Source organism: Engystomops pustulosus, chromosome 9 (assembly GCF_040894005.1).
Source record: "Engystomops pustulosus chromosome 9, aEngPut4.maternal, whole genome shotgun sequence".
NCBI lineage: Eukaryota > Metazoa > Chordata > Amphibia > Anura > Leptodactylidae > Engystomops > Engystomops pustulosus.
Genome location: NC_092419.1, coordinates 103477569 through 103495764, shown reverse-complemented (window position 1 = coordinate 103495764; position 18196 = coordinate 103477569). Strand labels below are relative to the sequence as shown.

The following is an 18196-nucleotide window of genomic DNA, read 5'->3' as shown; positions in this document are numbered from 1 at the left end:
TAACTTTTAAAATTGTGTTACAAAAAATGCACCACAAAAAAGAAGGTGAACTCCGGGGACCTGAGCGGGGAAGCAACACATGCAGGATATCAGGCGCACGATCTATGTGACTCCCCACACAGCGCATTATACACTAGCAATTCTGTGAACTCCGGTGACCCTGTAAGTAAATGTGTATAATAGCAGTATATAGAGACCTCAGGTAATATAGACAAGCCGCTACCTGTATATAAGGAGGAGGTTGGAGATTCCAGGGGTGATCTCTGTATATGAGAGGGAGATCTGATTCTTGTATATTAGACGCAGATGACAAGTCTTATCTCTATACATAAGGAGCAGGTGACAGGCCTGATATCTGTGTATTAGGAGCAGGTGACAGGCCTGATATCTGTGTATTAGGAGCAGGTGACAGGCCTGATATCTGTGTATTAGGAGGAGGTGACAGGCCTGATATCTATGTATTAGGAGCAGGTGACAGGCCTGAAATCTGTGTATAAGGAGCAGATGACAGGCCTGATATCTATGTATTAGGAGCAGGTGACAGGCCTGATATCTGTGTATTAGGAGCAGGTGACATGCCTGATATCTGTGTATTAGGAGCAGGTGACAGGCCTGATATCTGTGTATTAGGAGCAGGTGACAGGCCTGATATCTGTGTATTAGGAGCAGGTGACAGGCCTGATATCTGTGTATTAGGAGCAGGTGACAGGCCTGATATCTATGTATAAGAAGCAGGTGACAGGCCTGATATCTGTGTATTAGGAGCAGGTGACAGGCCTCATATCTGTGTATTAGGAGCGGGTGACAGGCCTGATATCTGTGTATTAGGAGCAGGTGAGCACCTTGGGCATCCTCCATTCCCCCTGTTTCCCTCCCTCCATCTCTCCCCCCTCTTCTCCCGCAGATGATGCTGTGACAATGCAGCATGGGGGTGGCGCTCTCGCCCTCCTCCTCCCCTCCTGTATCCTCCGGCAGATCCCGGGTGCTCCTTCCAGCAGTAACAGCATTCTCATATCAGGGCAGCAGCGTCTTTCTGTCAGGATGGGCCCCTGTATCCTGTTGGTGGCTGTCACTGTCTGTCTGTCTGTCCCCAGCGCTCTCAGCAAGGTGAGTGTCACTTATCTCTGTCTGTCTGTCCTTCATCTCTTCTCCATCCTCCTCTTCCTCCATCTATCATCTCTCTGATCGCTCCCGGGGGTCTCTTTGCGTCACCGCTTATTGTCTTCTTATCGCATCTTGGTATAACATCATCTGGGGGGTCTTCATGCCTGTGGCCGTCATTAGACCACCCTGGGGACCCCAGAGGCTTCCTCTCCTCCGGGGGTCCGTAGACTTGGATGGGTCACAATATCTGTTGGTAAAAACCGCCACATGGTATCTATACGGGCATCGTTACCAGGAGCCTGGGCCCCCTCCCCCTCCTCTGATCTAATAAGCCCCCTTCATGTGATTAGGAGACCGCCATATGACTCAGCCTGTATATAGGAGCCCATACAGCGCGGTTACCTCGTTACCAGTAATGACATTTTCTCCCGGGGCTGTGGGATATTAGTCAGAGATGCCAGGGATTAGCGCTAATGACAGGATGCTGCCAGTATCATATAATACATACAGGGCGGTATTATACAGTAAGTAATGCCGTACTACCGCGCATAGGGGTATATATAGAATAACTCCTCAGGGATCGCATTATAGACCGCCGGGAATACGTGTTGTCACCTAGTGCTTCACTGTTCATACATTATAGCGTGCAGTACTTACATAATACTGCTACAAGCTGCCCGTAGAATGGTGTTGTGGTGTATACAAAGTACCACCAAGAGGAGCCCGAGTTATAGAACTATACAGCTCCATACACAAGTGCCACTTATATCATAAATAATACCACCTCATAATGAGCCATTAATAACAATAGTATTATACCGTGTCACTATTAGTGGCACATAAAGGCTACATAATACCGCCATGTAGTACACCATCCACCGAAAAGCCACACAAAACAAAACCGCTCATTGCTTAAACATTGGTGGACATCTACCACCAGGATGAAGGATTGGAAACCAAGCACACTGATACTCTGGCAGGTTCTGCTCTTCTTTAGGGTTCCTATGCCCTTGATTTTAAGAGAAAAAAAGTACCCACATAATAGTACTATATAGTACCCAAATAATAGTACTATAGAGTACCCAAATAATAGTACTATGGAGTCCCAGGCAGTGCTTGAAATTACATAATTGATCCACCTAATTACCACCTAATGTCACACTTATGCTACCACTGAATGCCCAAATACCACCATAGAGTACTTACATTATAGCTTCATGTAGTGTCTATATAAAAATGCTACATAGTGTCGAGAAGTTTGGAGAAGTCAATGAAGGGCCAGACATGGTGGCAGAGACACAAGGTAACTCCCCAACCATCCTCGCAGACTCCATCCCTCTCATAGTATGGACATATAGGTGACGAGAGGTGGACTCTTATTCAGGGCAGAAACGCGAGGCCTGTTCTTCGTCAGTGTCTTGTGATTTTTATACCGCCCTTCAGTGAGGGCTAAATACGTTTCTATTGATTGTAATATGGAGCAGCTGATGGCCTGGCCGGTAGAGAAATCCACTTACAGCTCTCTCCTTTCTGCTTCCACATCCAGCCTCTGGGAGTATTGACCCATGATGACCTTGGAGTTGCTCGAAGGGTCAGAAGAAGCCTACCTTACGAGGCCGACATGATGTCCTACTTGCCGTCAGAACCGCTCCGTAACGAGCCTTTGTACCCTGACCTAAGTCAGGCCATGCTTGCACGACTGGCTGCTTACCCTCAAGAAGAACTTCTTGCCAGAGCATTGGAGAGGATGGGCGACCCCCGAAGAGTGGAGCCTACACATGATAGTCCATCCCTCCAACAGCTGGTGGAAGAAGGTCAGAGGAGGGATAAGGAGACCGTGTACCTCGCAAACCTTCTTCATCTGTGGAACCAAATCAACCAGGGTAAGGCCTATGCTGACCAACTTCAGGGTTTTCCAGGTCCTGTCCCATCTGACATATCGGATTATCAGAGACCATACCAAGACTATGATGATACAGGGGTCATGGCAAGCCGTACAAGACCACAGATGTCACGAAACCAGATGGCACAGAGTCATTACAGGCAGAATCGGGCCTACGAGGGTCCTGCCTTACACCTTCAGCCAGAGGAGGCCAACGATGAAGGATATCCCATGGATGAAGAAATGTTAAGGTAGGAGAAAGGGTATAAAGCTTACACTATCAGACTGGATGGAATGTGGGTGCCCTGGGATACCATCCTCTGTTGTGACCAGTATATTTGAGACCCATCTTCTGTTGTGACTAGTATTTTTGAGACCCATCCTCTGTTGTGACCAGTATTTTTGAGACCCATCCTCTGTTGCGACCAGTATTTTGGATACCCATCCTCTGTTGTAGCCTATATTTTTGAGACCCGTCCTCTGTTGTGACCAATATTTTTGAGGACTGTCCTCTGTTGACACCAGTATATTTGAGACCCATCCTCTGTTGTGGCCAGTATTTTTAAGGACCGTCCTCTGTTGTGACCAGTATTTTTGAGACCTGTCCTCTGTTGTGACCAGTATATTTGAGACCCATCCTCTGTTGTGACCGGTATTTTTGAGACCCATCCTCTGTTGTGACCAGTATTTTTGAGACCCGTCCTTTATTGTGACCAGTATTTTTGAGACCCGTCCTCTGTTGTGACCAGTATTTTTGAGACCCATCCTCTGTTGTGACCAGTATTTTTGAGACCCATCCTCTGTTGTGACCAGTATATTTGAGACCCATTCTCTGTTGTGGCCAGTATTTTTTAGGCCGATCCTCTGTTGTGACCAGTATTTTTGAGACCCCTCCTCTGTTGTGACCAGTATATTTGAGACCCATCCTGTGTTGTGACCAGTATTTTTGAGACTCGTCCTCTGTTGTGACCAGTATTTTTGAGACCCGTCCTCTGTTGTGACCAGTATTTTTGAGACCCGTCCTCTGTTGTGATCAGTACTTTTGAGACCCATCCTCTGTTGTGGTCTGTATTTTTGAGACCCATCCTCTGTTGTGACCACTATTTTTGAGACCCATCCTCTGTTGTGATCAGTACTTTTGAGACCCGTCCTCTGTTGTGATCAGTACTTTTGAGACCCGTCCTCTGTTGACATCAGTACTTTTGAGACCCGTCCTCTGTTGTGGCCTGTATTTTTGAGACCCGTCCTCTGTTGTGGCCTGTATTTTTGAGAACCGTCCTCTGTTGTGACCAGTATTTTTGAGAACCGTCCTCTGTTGTGACCAGTATTGCAACCTTAGCCCTGCCAGTTCCAGAGTAATTATGGAATGATTAGATTATGTTCTGTGCTTTTGCAGGTATCTTGTAACACGGGTCCTATCTGCAATGAATGATGCCGAAATGTCTCAGCGCCTGCCACCAGGCCCACCCCGACGCATGCGGCGCTCGCTGGACGACAACCATGATGAAGACACCCCCGCCAATCTGCTGCGTGTCAAACGTCTGGACACTGATAACGTAGTCCCTGACTACACCTCCAATGGGATGCTCCACAGAAAGAGGATTGAGAGCGACCTCGATATTCAGAACCGACCCCAACACTTTACAGATCAGAGGGTCACGGAGCAGCTGCTGAAGTATTTCCCTGACTAGCCATCCGCATCACTGTCCACATCATCATCATCATCATCATCATCCAGCACATAGGTCCCTCATGTGACCCCACATACATAACTGTATCTGTCCATCCATCTCTCAGCTGGCGGTCGGACGCTGTGCCTTCTCCCATGTTGGTTTCCTGGCATTGGCTAATCTAAAGCTTATGTATGTAAGAAAACCATCCTGTAGACTAAATTCACTGCCATCTGGGCAGAAAGGGGCATTAATCAGCTACGCAATCACAATATCAAAGGGAACCTGACAGCAGATGTGACCACACAGAGTGCAGCCCATGTTATGTAGTGTTCCTGGAGAGATGTGTAATCATACTACTGTGTATGTTGCTAGCAGGAGCAGTGACATTGATTTATATTCCAGGATTCAAACAGTCCTCACACTGCTGTGCTCTGAGCTCTCTGCGTTGAATTGTTTTACAGCCCCAGCCCCTTTCATAAAGCTGTAGTATTCAAACAGAAGCTTTCTACAGCTCTTATTCAGAGCAGAAGGAAGGGTATTTGGAGGAGTTAATACTGCAAAGAGATAAGAGCACAGCAGTGTGAGGAAAAAACACCCACTACAATCTACAATCCTGGAATATAAAGATTTCAAAGCCCTGCCCAGGGATATTACCTAACATGGTCATTCTGGATGATAGATTATCTTTATATTTGATAGCCTGTGTATCAGATGGGCTATAAATCCAAAAATGTCCCTCCCCTACATCTGTTCATATCCTCCAATCAGAATACATGACATGTGTATTATGAATATGGCTGACTTAAGCCAAGTTTCCATGGATGACCTCCCTATTAGGACATTTAATTCAACTTGACCTCGTCGGAGGTAACAGGTCGTCCTCCAACCCCAATAACCACCACATACCAGCCAGCGCCATCTTAGATATCAGTGACCCACCACCCCTGACCCAAGAAGGACACTGTCTTCATATTCAATATTAGGTCATTTCCATTTGGCCCAAAGCCAAAACCAATGATCCTCAACCTCTACTGTCTTAAAGGTGAACTCCACTTTTGAATAAAATATTATAAAATATCCCTCATACTAACAGACGGGGTGATGTTAGCATCAATTAGGGCATTTGGGGGACATTTAAAGGGGTAATTAGAAGGAGTCCATCATTTTTTTCCCAATGGCCTGAAAAATTATTTGAATGAATTACCATGTTTTTGAGATTTTAGAAAAAAAAGTGGAGTTCCCCTTTAATATGGGCTTTACATTTACTCAGAGCCTTTTTCTATCGCCAAGATGAAGAATGTAAGAAACCAATGACATTGCTGCACCTTAAAATAATAGTTCACACATATCAAAACCTGAAACACTTTCCCAAAAGCTGCTACAGGGGGTCATAGCCCCCCCACCCACACATCTGTCCTTAAAATACCAGCATAACATGGGCCTCATAGAGCAACAGGCCTCTGGTCCCCAGAGTAACCAATCAGAACTCAGCTTTCATTTTGTAAACTGCACTGTAGAAATGAGAAACTGACTCTGATTGGTCGCCAAGGACAAAAGTGACCCTGGTGATGTATCAGGCCTGATGTTTCCAGAATGTTCCACCTCCCGTATACTGTACACAGCACCAGTCCAAAACCTATAAGTCATATCTATATCTCTACATCTGTGACCCCGCTGTGTCCCCCCATCGTCACTCTGCTCTGTGTCCCGGTTTTTAATGTGTGTTATTTTTCTATCCTCGCTTATCGCTTAGATGTGCACTAACCAGTAACCAGATGTCACTTATTGTATATTGCTCTGCAGGTAAATAAAATGGTGTATCCAAACCTGACTGTGTGTCCCGTGTCTCTCTATTACACATCATACTCAGGCCACACCCATGTCTATAGGCCACACCCCAACCTAAGGCATGGGGACCGCCTATATCGCACCCCAACATTAATACAGCCCCACTACTAGACTTTAGTCCAGCCCCTAAACATCAAAATGCAACATCCCCAACTACTATAGACCTCAGACCCCCTACACAGATATGAACCAAAATTAAGACCCCAGAGAGCCCCTAGACCCTGTAAAGAAATGCAAAACTTAAAGGGGTTGTCCACTTATAGCAAATAATTATCACACAGGTGCCCTGCTCATTATATGTCCCTGGTCATGTGATGTCACACAGGTGCCTGGCTCATTATATGTCCCTGGACATGTGATGTCACACAGGTGCGCGATTCGTTATATATCCCTGGTCATGTGATGTCACACAGGTGCCCTGCTGATTATATGTCCCTGGTCATGTGATGTCACACAGGTGCGCAATTCGTTATATCCCGGGTCATGTGATGTCACACATGATCAAGGATATAACGAGCTGTGCACCTGTGTGACATCACATGACCAGGGATATAACGAGTCGTGCACCTGTGTGACATCACATGACCAGGGATATAACATGCCGGGCACCTGTGTGACATCACATGACCAGAGATATAACAAGCCGTGCACCTGTGTGACATCACATGACTAGGGATACAATGAGCCGTGCACCTGTGTGACATCACATGACCAGGGATACAATGAGCCGTGCACCTGTGTGACATCACATGACCAGGGATATAACAAGCTGTGCACCTGTGTGACATCACATGACCAGGGATACAACAAGCCGTGCACCCGTGTGACATCACATGACCAGGGATATAACGAGCCGTGCACCTGTGTGACATCACATGACCAGGGATATAACGAGCCGTGCACCTGTGTGACATCACATGACCAGGGATATAACGAGCCGTGCACCTGTGTGACATCACATGACCAGGGATATAACGAGCCGTGCACCTGTGTGACATCACATGACCAGTGACACTGAAGCTTCCTATGGAATGACAGCTAGAAACTAGAGAACAGTGAGGAATTGATACAAAATATATATTAAAACATTGTATAACTATTCTTTGCACATAAAATATCAATTGTTTGCTGAAAGTGGACGTCCCCTTCATAATTTCGGACATTCTGGAGGTACATAATCCGCTCTCCACAGTGACGCCACCTAATAAACAATTATCTTTATTATAGCAGAATAAAACATTTGGTTGCAATGACATCAGCAGCACAAAACTCGTCAGACATTGAACATCCAAAAATGGTGAATCTTCCATGTGATACCCGCGGTGATGCCCACGGTCAGAGGGTTTCTGAGGGGAACTCTGAAAAACAAAAATATCACTGTCAATAATCCGCATCTGAGAAAGCTGGGTGATGGGCAATGGCACCAACATTACAATTTACACAGGGAGCATCACCCAGCTTTCCTGGGATCCTGTATAATGTTTCTATATGACATGCAGGATTCTGGGAAAGATGGGTAGTGTCAATAATGACATGAACAAATAATCATCAAGCGTTGCCAGGAACAAAAGGAGCTAAGAAAGGAGCTATAAATAGAAAGGACGAGTCAAGGACTAGAAGATATATGCTGAGGATATTGTATTCTGATGTTCCTCCCTCCAAAACTTCCTTTATTGCTGAGTCACTGCCAGCTAATTATTATCTACACCTCAATGTGCGAACTGCCACAGCCTCCAAATGTGCAAGGACAGCAGAGGAGCCAAGAAATGAAGATTCATTACAAGGACAGGAACATGAATCACACAGAGACTGACCATCTCTGCCTCACTGTAGGAGGTTGCTGAAAATACTACAATACTGCCTCCTATGTACAAGAATATAACTACTATAATACTGCTCCCTATGTACAAGAATATAACTACTATAATACTGCCCCCTATGTACAGGAATATAACTACTATAATACTGCCCCCTATGTACAGGAATATAACTACTATAATACTGCCCCCTATGTACAGGAATATAACTACTATAATACTGCCCCCTATGTACAGGAATATAACTACTATAATACTGCCCCCTATGTACAAGAATATTACTATAATACTGCCCCCTATGTACAGGAATATAACTACTATAATACTGCCCCCTATGTACAGGAATATAACTACTATAATACTGCCCCCTATGTACAGGAATATAACTACTATAATACTGCCCCCTATGTACAAGAATATAACTACTATAATACTGCCCCTATGTACAAGAATATAACTACTATAATACTGCCCCCTATGTACAAGAATATAACTACTATAATCCTGCCCCCTATGTACAAGAATATAACTATTATAATACTGCCCCCTATGTACAAGAATATAACTACTATAATACTGCCCCCTATGTACAGGAATATAACTACTATAATACTGCCCCCTATGTACAAGAATATAACTACTATAATACTGCCCCCTATGTACAAGAATATAACTACTATAATACTGACCCCTATGTACAAGAATATAACTACTATAATACTGCCCCCTATGTACAAGAATATAACTACTATAATACTGCCCCCTATGAACAAGAATATAACTACTATAATACTGCCCCCTATGTACAAGAATATAACTACTATAATACTGCCCCCTATGTACAAGAATATAACTACTATAATACTGCCCCCTATGTACAAGAATATAACTACTATAATACTGCTCCCTATGTACAAGAATATAACTACTATAATAATGCCCCCTATGTACAAGAATATAACTACTATAATACTGCCCCCTATGTACAAGAATATAACTATTATAATACTGCCCCCTATGTACAAGAATATAACTACTATAATACTGCCCCCTATGTACAGGAATATAACTACTATAATACTGCCCCCTATGTACAAGAATATAACTATTATAATACTGCCCCCTATGTACAAGAATATAACTACTATAATACTGCCCCCTATGTACAGGAATATAACTACTATAATACTGCCCCCTATGTACAAGAATATAACTACTATAATACTGCCCCCTATGTACAAGTATATAACTACTATAATACTGCCCCCTATGTACAGGAATATAACTATTATAATACTGCCCCCTATGTACAAGAATATAACTACTATAATACTGCCCCCTATGTACAAGAATATAACTACTATAATACTGCCCCCTATGTACAGGAATATAACTACTATAATACTGCAGGTTATTGCTGCATTCTCTGTACTATAATACATATATAATACACCTGCTTTGGTTACTAGGGGCAGCCTCTCACTATTCTGTGAATGTTGTGGACAGGAGATGGGGGATGTCTGGTATCCTGGCAACACTCTCCTCCGGACACTAAAGAAATACTGCAGAAAGATGAAGTACGGCCCTGAAAATTCAGGAGAGCGGTTTTGAAGGATCTGTTTATGTTTTCACTTAAAGAAGACCTGTCACCCGAATGTTGTCTCTAGGAGCTGCCCTACCCCAGAAGAATAGCAATGTTTGGCTATATTCACACTGCCGTACCAGGGGAAGAGGAGGAGGGGGAGAGCGCTGCTCTCCATAGGGATATGTATAAGGATTTCAGTATAAGATTTGGTGGGCCTATATTATAATACACTCCTGTCTAAGACTACAATGTATAAAACTGTCTTCTACTAAAAACATTAAAGTCTTTACTATGTGCAGTGTCCTGTGTAGTCTGCAGGGGGCGCCAGATTCAGGATTTGTGGCTCCTGTTCTCCATGAATCTGGCGCCCCCTGTACTGCTCCGACAGAGTGCACCAACTTTTTGTGGTGGGCTTTAACATGGGCCGCATGACACATTTCTGTCAGACTTTGCATGATAAATGTGGCGCACGGTGCGACGGAACACACATTTTAATGCAGAAATTTGTGTTGCAAGAAGACTAGTGCAGCCGCCACACAAATGTGGCGCAGGCACTTCTTAAATACCTGTGCAAGCAGTTCTAAAAAGAACGGAAAAGTCCAAGAGAAAACTGGCGCACGGCCCTTAGTAAATGTGCCCCATAGTGTGATGCTCTGCCGTAAATATAATGGGGGTTGCTTTGCACTAGATATACTGTGTGTGATACTCTGCAGTACATATACTGTGCGATGCTCTGCTTTAGATACCGCATGATGGGGGACGCTCTGCTGTAGATATACTGGGGGATGCTCTGCAGTAGATATATTGTGCAATGCTCTGCAGTAGATGTACTTGGGGATGCTCTGCGGTATATATACAGGGGGATGCTCTGCGGTATATATACTGGGGGATGCTCTGTGGTAGTTATACAGGGGGATGCTCTGTGGTATATATACAGGGGGATGCTCTGCGGTATATATACAGGGGGATGCTCTGCAGTAGTTATACAGGGGAATGCTCTGCGGTATATATACAGGGGGATGCTCTGCGATATATATACAGGGGGATGCTCTGCGGTATATATACAGGGGGATGCTCTGGGGTATATATACAGGGGGATGCTCTGGGGTATATATACAGGGGGATGCTCTGGGGTATATATACAGGGGGATGCTCTGCGGTATATATACAGGGGGATGCTCTGCGGTAGTTATACAGGGGGATGCTCTGCGGTATATATACAGGGGGATGCTCTGCGGTATATATACAGGGGGATGCTCTGCGGTATATATACAGGGGGATGCTCTGCGGTATATATACAGGGGGATGCTCTGCGGTATATATACAGGGGGATGCTCTGCGGTAGTTATACAGGGGGATGCTCTGCGGTATATATACAGGGGGATGCTCTGCAGTATATATACAGGGGAATGCTCTGCGGTATATATACAGGGAGATGCTCTGCAGTATATATACTGGGGGATGCTCTGTGGTAGTTATACAGGGGGATGCTCTGCGGTATATATACAGGGGGATGGTCTGCAGTATATATACAGGGGGATGCTCTGCGGTAGTTATACAGGGGGATGCTCTGCGGTAGTTATACAGGGGGATGCTCTGCGGTAGTTATACAGGGGGATGCTCTGCGGTAGTTATACAGGGGGATGTTCTGCGGTAGTTATACAGGGGGATGCTCTGCGGTAGTTATACAGGGGGATGCTCTGCGGTAGTTATACAGGGGGATGCTCTGCGGTAGTTATACAGGGGGATGCTCTGCGGTAGTTATACAGGGGGATGCTCTGCGGTAGTTATACAGGGGGATGCTCTGCGGTATATATACAGGGGGATGCTCTGCGGTATATATACAGGGGGATGCTCTGCAGTATATATACAGGGGAATGCTCTGCGGTATATATACAGGGAGATGCTCTGCAGTATATATACTGGGGGATGCTCTGTGGTAGTTATACAGGGGGATGCTCTGCGGTAGTTATACAGGGGGATGCTCTGCGGTAGTTATACAGGGGGATGCTCTGCGGTAGTTATACAGGGGAATGCTCTGCGGTAGTTATACAGGGGGATGCTCTGCAGTAGTTATACAGGGGGATGCTCTGCGGTAGTTATACAGGGGGATGCTCTGCGGTAGTTATACAGGGGGATGCTCTGCGGTATATATACAGGGGGATGCTCTGCGGTATATATACAGGGGGATGTTCTGGGGTATATATACAGGGGGATGCTCTGTGGTATATATACAGGGGGATGCTCTGCGGTATATATACAGGGGGATGCTCTGCGGTATATATACAGGGGAATGCTCTGCGGTAGTTATACAGGGGGATGCTCTGCGGTAGTTATACAGGGGGATGCTCTGCGGTAGTTATACAGGGGGATGCTCTGCGGTAGTTATACAGGGGGATGCTCTGCGGTATATATACAGGGGAATGCTCTGCGGTAGTTATACAGGGGGATGCTCTGCGGTAGTTATACAGGGGGATGCTCTGCGGTAGTTATACAGGGGGATGCTCTGCGGTAGTAATACAGGGGGATCCTCTGCGGTAGTAATACAGGGGGATGCTCTGCGGTAGTAATACAGGGGGATGCTCTGCGGTATATATACAGGGGGATGCTCTGCGGTATATATACAGGGGGATGCTCTGCGGTATATATACAGGGGGATGCTCTGTGGTATATATACAGGGGGATGCTCTGCGGTATATATACAGGGGGATGTTCTGGGGTATATATACAAGGGGATGCTCTGCGGTATATATACAGGGGGATGCTCTGCGGTATATATACAGGGGGATGCTCTGTGGTAGTTATACAGGGGGATGCTCTGCGGTAGTTATACAGGGGGATGCTCTGCGTTATATATACAGGGGAATGCTCTGCAGTGGATGTACTGTGAGATGCTCTGGAGTAGATATACTGAGGGATGCTCAGCGGTATATATACAGGGGGATGCTCTGCAGTATATATACAGGGGAATGCTCTGGGGTATATGTACAGGAGGATGCTCTGGGGTATATATACAGGGGGATGCTCTGTGGTATATATACAGGGGGATGCTCTGCAGTATATATACAGGGGAATGCTCTGGGGTATATATACAGGGGGATGCTCTGTGGTATATATACAGGGGGATGCTATGCAGTATATATACAGGGGAATGCTCTGGGGTATATATACAGGGGGATGCTCTGCGGTATATATACAGGGGGTTGCTCTGCGGTATAAATACAGGGGGATGCTTTGTGGTATATATACAGGGGGATGCTCTGCGGTATATATACAGGGGGATGCTCCGCGGTATATATACAGGGGGATGCTCTGCGGTATATATACAGGGGGATGCTCTGCGGTATATATACAGGGGGATGCTTTGTGGTATATATACAGGGGGATGCTCTGCGGTAGTTATATAGGGGGATGCTCTGCGGTAGTTATACAGGGGGATGCTCTGCGGTAGTTATACAGGGGGATGCTCTGCGGTAGTTATACAGGGGGATGCTCTGCGGTATATATACTGGAGGATGTTCTGCGGCTCTTTAGGGAAGTTGCCCCACTAATAATTTGCTAATTACAGCTATAAATGAAGAGAGGAACCAGAAGAAAACAAGAAGTGATGGAGGAAGAGGCTCTAGATGTTTCTCCATTCTTATTACACACTATACAATAACTATCATATTTAGCTCCATCCACCAGGCCTAAAATACGAAGGCCTCCATTTTGTCCATAGTAGCCAATCAGAAGGCAGCTTTCATTTACGAATCTGATTTTGTAAGACACAAGGTGGCCTCTGACTGGTTGCTATGGATAACAGGGATTCCGATTGAAACTTAGATACAGGAAACACATTATGGATCTACCAGGCCAAAACCAAGTACAAACACTTCATCTATGGGAGGGCTCTAATTATGATAAGTTTTATACATAGGGTCCACAAACGTTGGGAAGTCTCCCAAAATGGATGTACTCTGCTGGTACTATATATGAGGGGGCACTCTGCAGGGACTATATATGATGGGGATACTCTGCAGGGACTATATATGATGGGGCACTCTGCAGGGACTATATATGATGGGGATACTCTGCAGGGACTATATATGATGGGGCACTCTGCAGGGACTATATATGATGGGGATACTCTGCAGGGACTATATATGATGGGGCACTCTGCAGGGACTATATATGATGGGGATACTCTGCAGGGACTATATATGATGGGGATACTCTGCTGGTACTATATATGAGGGGGCACTCTGCAGGGACTATATATGATGGGGGCAGTCTGCTGGTACTATATATGATGGGGATACTTTGCTGGTACTACCGTATATATGATGGGGATACTCTGCTGGTACTATATATGATGGGGATACTCTGCTGGTACTATATATGATGGGGATACTCTGCTGGTACTATATATGATGGGGCACTTTGCTGGTACTATATATGATGGGGATACTCTGCTGGTACTATATATGATGGGGGCAGTCTGCTGGTACTATATATGATGGGGCACTCTGCTGGTACTATATATGATGGGGCACTCTGCTGGTACTATATATGATGGGGCACTCTGCTGGTACTATATATGATGGGGCACTCTGCAGGGACTGTATATGAGGGGGGCAGTCTGCTGGTACTATATATGATGGGGCACTCTGCAAGGACTATATATGATGGGGCACTCTGCTGCTACTATATATGATGGGGCCCTCTGCAGGGACTGTACATGAAGGGGGCAGTCTGCTATATATTATGGGGCACAGTGCAGGGACTGTATATGATGGGGCACTCTGCTGGTACTATGTATGATGGGGCACTCTGCAGGGATTGTATATGGGGGGGCACTCTGTTGACTTACCTTTCTTGTTGGGTTTCATATCACTGGGGTTCAGTGCGTCATGACGTTTCCCGAGCGTGAACCCCAAAATGGACAGAACCAGACAATCAAAGGTTCCTAATATGGCCAGAATGAAGCCCCAGTGCACGGAGCAGGTCCCCAGTTCGTATCGGTCGGAGCGATAGTTACAGAAGGGGCGCACAGCAGGGGAGTCCCAGCCGTCCGGAAAGAGGATACAGGCCAGGGCCTGGCAGAAAGCTGCGAAAAGCGAAGACCACAGGTAATTAACAAAAATGATACATACAATGCAACATTAAAATCTCTGCTTGTCGGTGAATAGAAACAGACATTGGGGCTCATTTACTAAGAGTCGTGCGCCAGTTTACTGTCAGACTTTGCACGTTCTTTTAGGTGCAAACTGCTTGCACAGGTATTTTCGAAGTGTCCGCACCACAAATCTGTCCCACGCGACCCTTCTGTGTCGCGGCTGCACTCGTCATCATGCGACACAAATTTCTGCACTGAAGGGGGCGCTCCGGTGCTCAGTTGGACCGTGCGCCACATTTATCGAACAGAAATGTGCCCCACACACCATGTTAAAGGTGAACCAAAAAAAATGGCGCACTCTGTCGGAGCAGTGCAGAGGGCGGCAGATGGATGAAGAACATGCGGCAGAAATCATGAATCTGGCGCCCCCTGCACACTACACAGGACACTGCACATTACACTGTTCTTAGTAAATGTGCCCCATAGACTTTCTGATTGTATTCATCTAGACAATTCTCTTTGGCAGTAGTCAGTCATAGACCCCCCATCTCCAGATTTAAACCCCTCAATTACCGGCAGTGAGCTGAAGCCAAGCGCAGAGCTTGTAGACCGTGCCCGAGTGACAGAACCACAGCAGTACAATAGAGGCCAAGCTGAGCAGAACCAGCAGCAGCGCCCCCAGCATGAAGCCAGCCGCAGTCTGGAAGGGTGGGAGCGCCTCCAGGATCCCCTGAGGACCCCGACATTCTGTGCCCCAATCTGACTCCTCACACACCTGGTAAAGTCCAAAATGTCCACTACCCTCCCCTCCTAGAACCCAAGTGGGCTGCAGGAGCACAACAATCTCCAGGATCCCAAGGAACAGGGTGCAGGACGCCCATAAAACGGTGATCGCCCGGCCATTCTGGATGAAGTCTGTCTCATAAAGATGAACGTGTCCTGTGGGATCCATGAGGGGTGACCTGCAAAGACAGAACAATATCAGGACCATACCTGACCTAGAACCTGCTCCTTCTCAACACTAACATCCTCCACTATTTTGATAAATGAAACCCCCACTTCCTTAATAAAGACACATGACCTCATGACCTAGAACCCGTCTCCTCCTATAAAGATAAAACCGACTTCCATCTCTACACAGAAACACGGTCCAGTACCCACCTTCATCTCTATAACAGGTACATAATCCAGAAGCTGCAACGTTCTCTATTCTGATAGATGGTCTAGAACCTGCTCCAACCTCCTCAATATGCACAACCCAGAATATGGTTCAACACGGAATACTCCACCTTCTGTCCAGATGTCTGCTCTTCACCTCAAGAATCTAGTTTTAAAACCCTTTTTCCTTTCTAGATAAATCTCTGATCTAGAATCGGTCTTCAATGCTTACCCAGTATTCACCAATTCTTAAATACAAATATTTAAATCCGATCCTGTTTCGACTGCAAACATAAAATCTAGAACCTGTCATTAACCCCTCAGCACTGATGCCGAATCTAGAACCAGTCTTGTTAAGCTCTAGATATATAACTCTCTTGTGAGGATACAGGACCACTCTACAGATACCTGACATACCGGAATATACCTGATCTAGAACCTGTCTTGTTAAGCTCTAGATATATAACTCTCTTGTGAGGATACAGGACCACCCTACAGATACCTGACATACCGGCATATGCCTGATCTAGAACCAGTCTTGTTAAGCTCTATATATATAACTCTCTTGTGAGGATAAAGGACCACCCTACAGATACCTGACATACCGGCATATACCTGATCTAGAACCTGTCTTGTTAAGCTCTATATATATAACTCTCTTGTGAGGATAAAGGACCACCCTACAGATACCTGACATACCGGCATATGCCTGATCTAGAACCTGTCTTGTTAAGCTCTATATATATAACTCTCTTGTGAGGATAAAGGACCACCCTACAGATACCTGACATACCGGCATATGCCTGATCTAGAACCTGTCTTGTTAAGCTCTATATATATAACTCTCTTGTGAGGATAAAGGACCACCCTACAGATACCTGACATACCGGCATATGCCTGATCTAGAACCTGTCTTGTTAAGCTCTAGATATATAACTTTCTTGTGAGGATAAAGGACCACCCTACAGATACCTGACATACCGGCATATGCCTGATCTAGAACCTGTCTTGTTAAGCTCTAGATATATAACTTTCTTGTGAGGATAAAGGACCACCCTACAGATACCTGACATACCGGCATATGCCTGATCTAGAACCTGTCTTGTTAAGCTCTAGATATATAACTTTCTTGTGAGGATAAAGGACCACCCTACAGATACCTGACATACCGGCATATGCCTGATCTAGAACCTGTCTTGTTAAGCTCTAGATATATAACTCTCTTGTGAGGATAAAGGACCACCCTACAGATACCTGACATACCGGCATATACCTGATCTAGAACCTGTCTTGTTAAGCTCTAGATATATAACTCTCTTGTGAGGATACAGGACCACCCTACAGATACCTGACATACCGGCATATACCTGATCTAGAACCTGTCTTGTTAAGCTCTAGATATATAAATCTCTTGTGAGGATACAGGACCACTCTACAAATACCTGACATACCGGCATATACCTGATCTAGAACCTGTCTTGTTAAGCTCTAGATATATAACTCTCTTGTGAGGATACAGGACCACCCTACAGATACCTGACATACCGGCATATACCTGATCTAGAACCTGCTACTATAGATATAAACCCTTCTTCCCTCCAGCCACCCTGAGATCCATACATCCAGCACATATATAGGGGTTAGGGGTGCACAGGGGATGTCACTCACCCGGATGCTGTGTCCTTGTCCTCAGAGCATCACATTTGCAGGATTTTCAGTCCTGAGAGCCGCAGCTAAGATTCCTCCCCTTCTGCTCAGCAGAACACATCCCCCTTCCCTCTCTGCTGATATCAGCCTCCATTTACACTGGTGCAGATATGGCTGCCATATTTAACCTGTTATGTACCAGTGCTATAGGACAGACCACTCAGAAGATGCTGCTACAAATATAAGGTATAACTTAGAATCCCATATACAGCATTACAATCACTGACAGATAAATTGAATGACACCTATTATCTGTTGACAATGGCGCCTCCCAGTGGCTGGATATATCAGGGACAACAAGAGAACAGTCAGTACAGGAATTTT

At 45.5% G+C, this 18196-nt stretch overlaps 2 protein-coding genes across 2 annotated transcripts; one reads left to right on the top strand and one right to left on the bottom strand.

The window, feature by feature from the left end:
* The first annotated feature begins 922 nt into the window (after positions 1–922).
* On the top strand, positions 923–6490 carry PCSK1N (proprotein convertase subtilisin/kexin type 1 inhibitor). Its single transcript, XM_072125078.1, has 3 exons — positions 923–1107; positions 2651–3237; positions 4383–6490. Exons 1-3 carry the CDS (start codon positions 1042–1044, stop codon positions 4675–4677), a joined length of 948 nt encoding a protein of 315 aa, XP_071981179.1. The 5' UTR covers positions 923–1041; the 3' UTR covers positions 4678–6490.
* Positions 6491–7709: 1219 nt separating this feature from the next.
* On the bottom strand, positions 7710–18169 carry LOC140077699 (LHFPL tetraspan subfamily member 3 protein-like). The gene is made up of 4 exons (XM_072125077.1): positions 17834–18169; positions 15581–15969; positions 14762–14998; positions 7710–7865 (listed from the first exon to the last, which is right to left on the bottom strand). The coding sequence occupies exons 2-4, from the start codon at positions 15957–15959 to the stop codon at positions 7843–7845; spliced, it is 639 nt and encodes a 212-aa protein (XP_071981178.1). The 5' UTR covers positions 15960–15969; positions 17834–18169; the 3' UTR covers positions 7710–7842.
* Between the last annotated feature and the right edge of the window lie 27 nt (positions 18170–18196).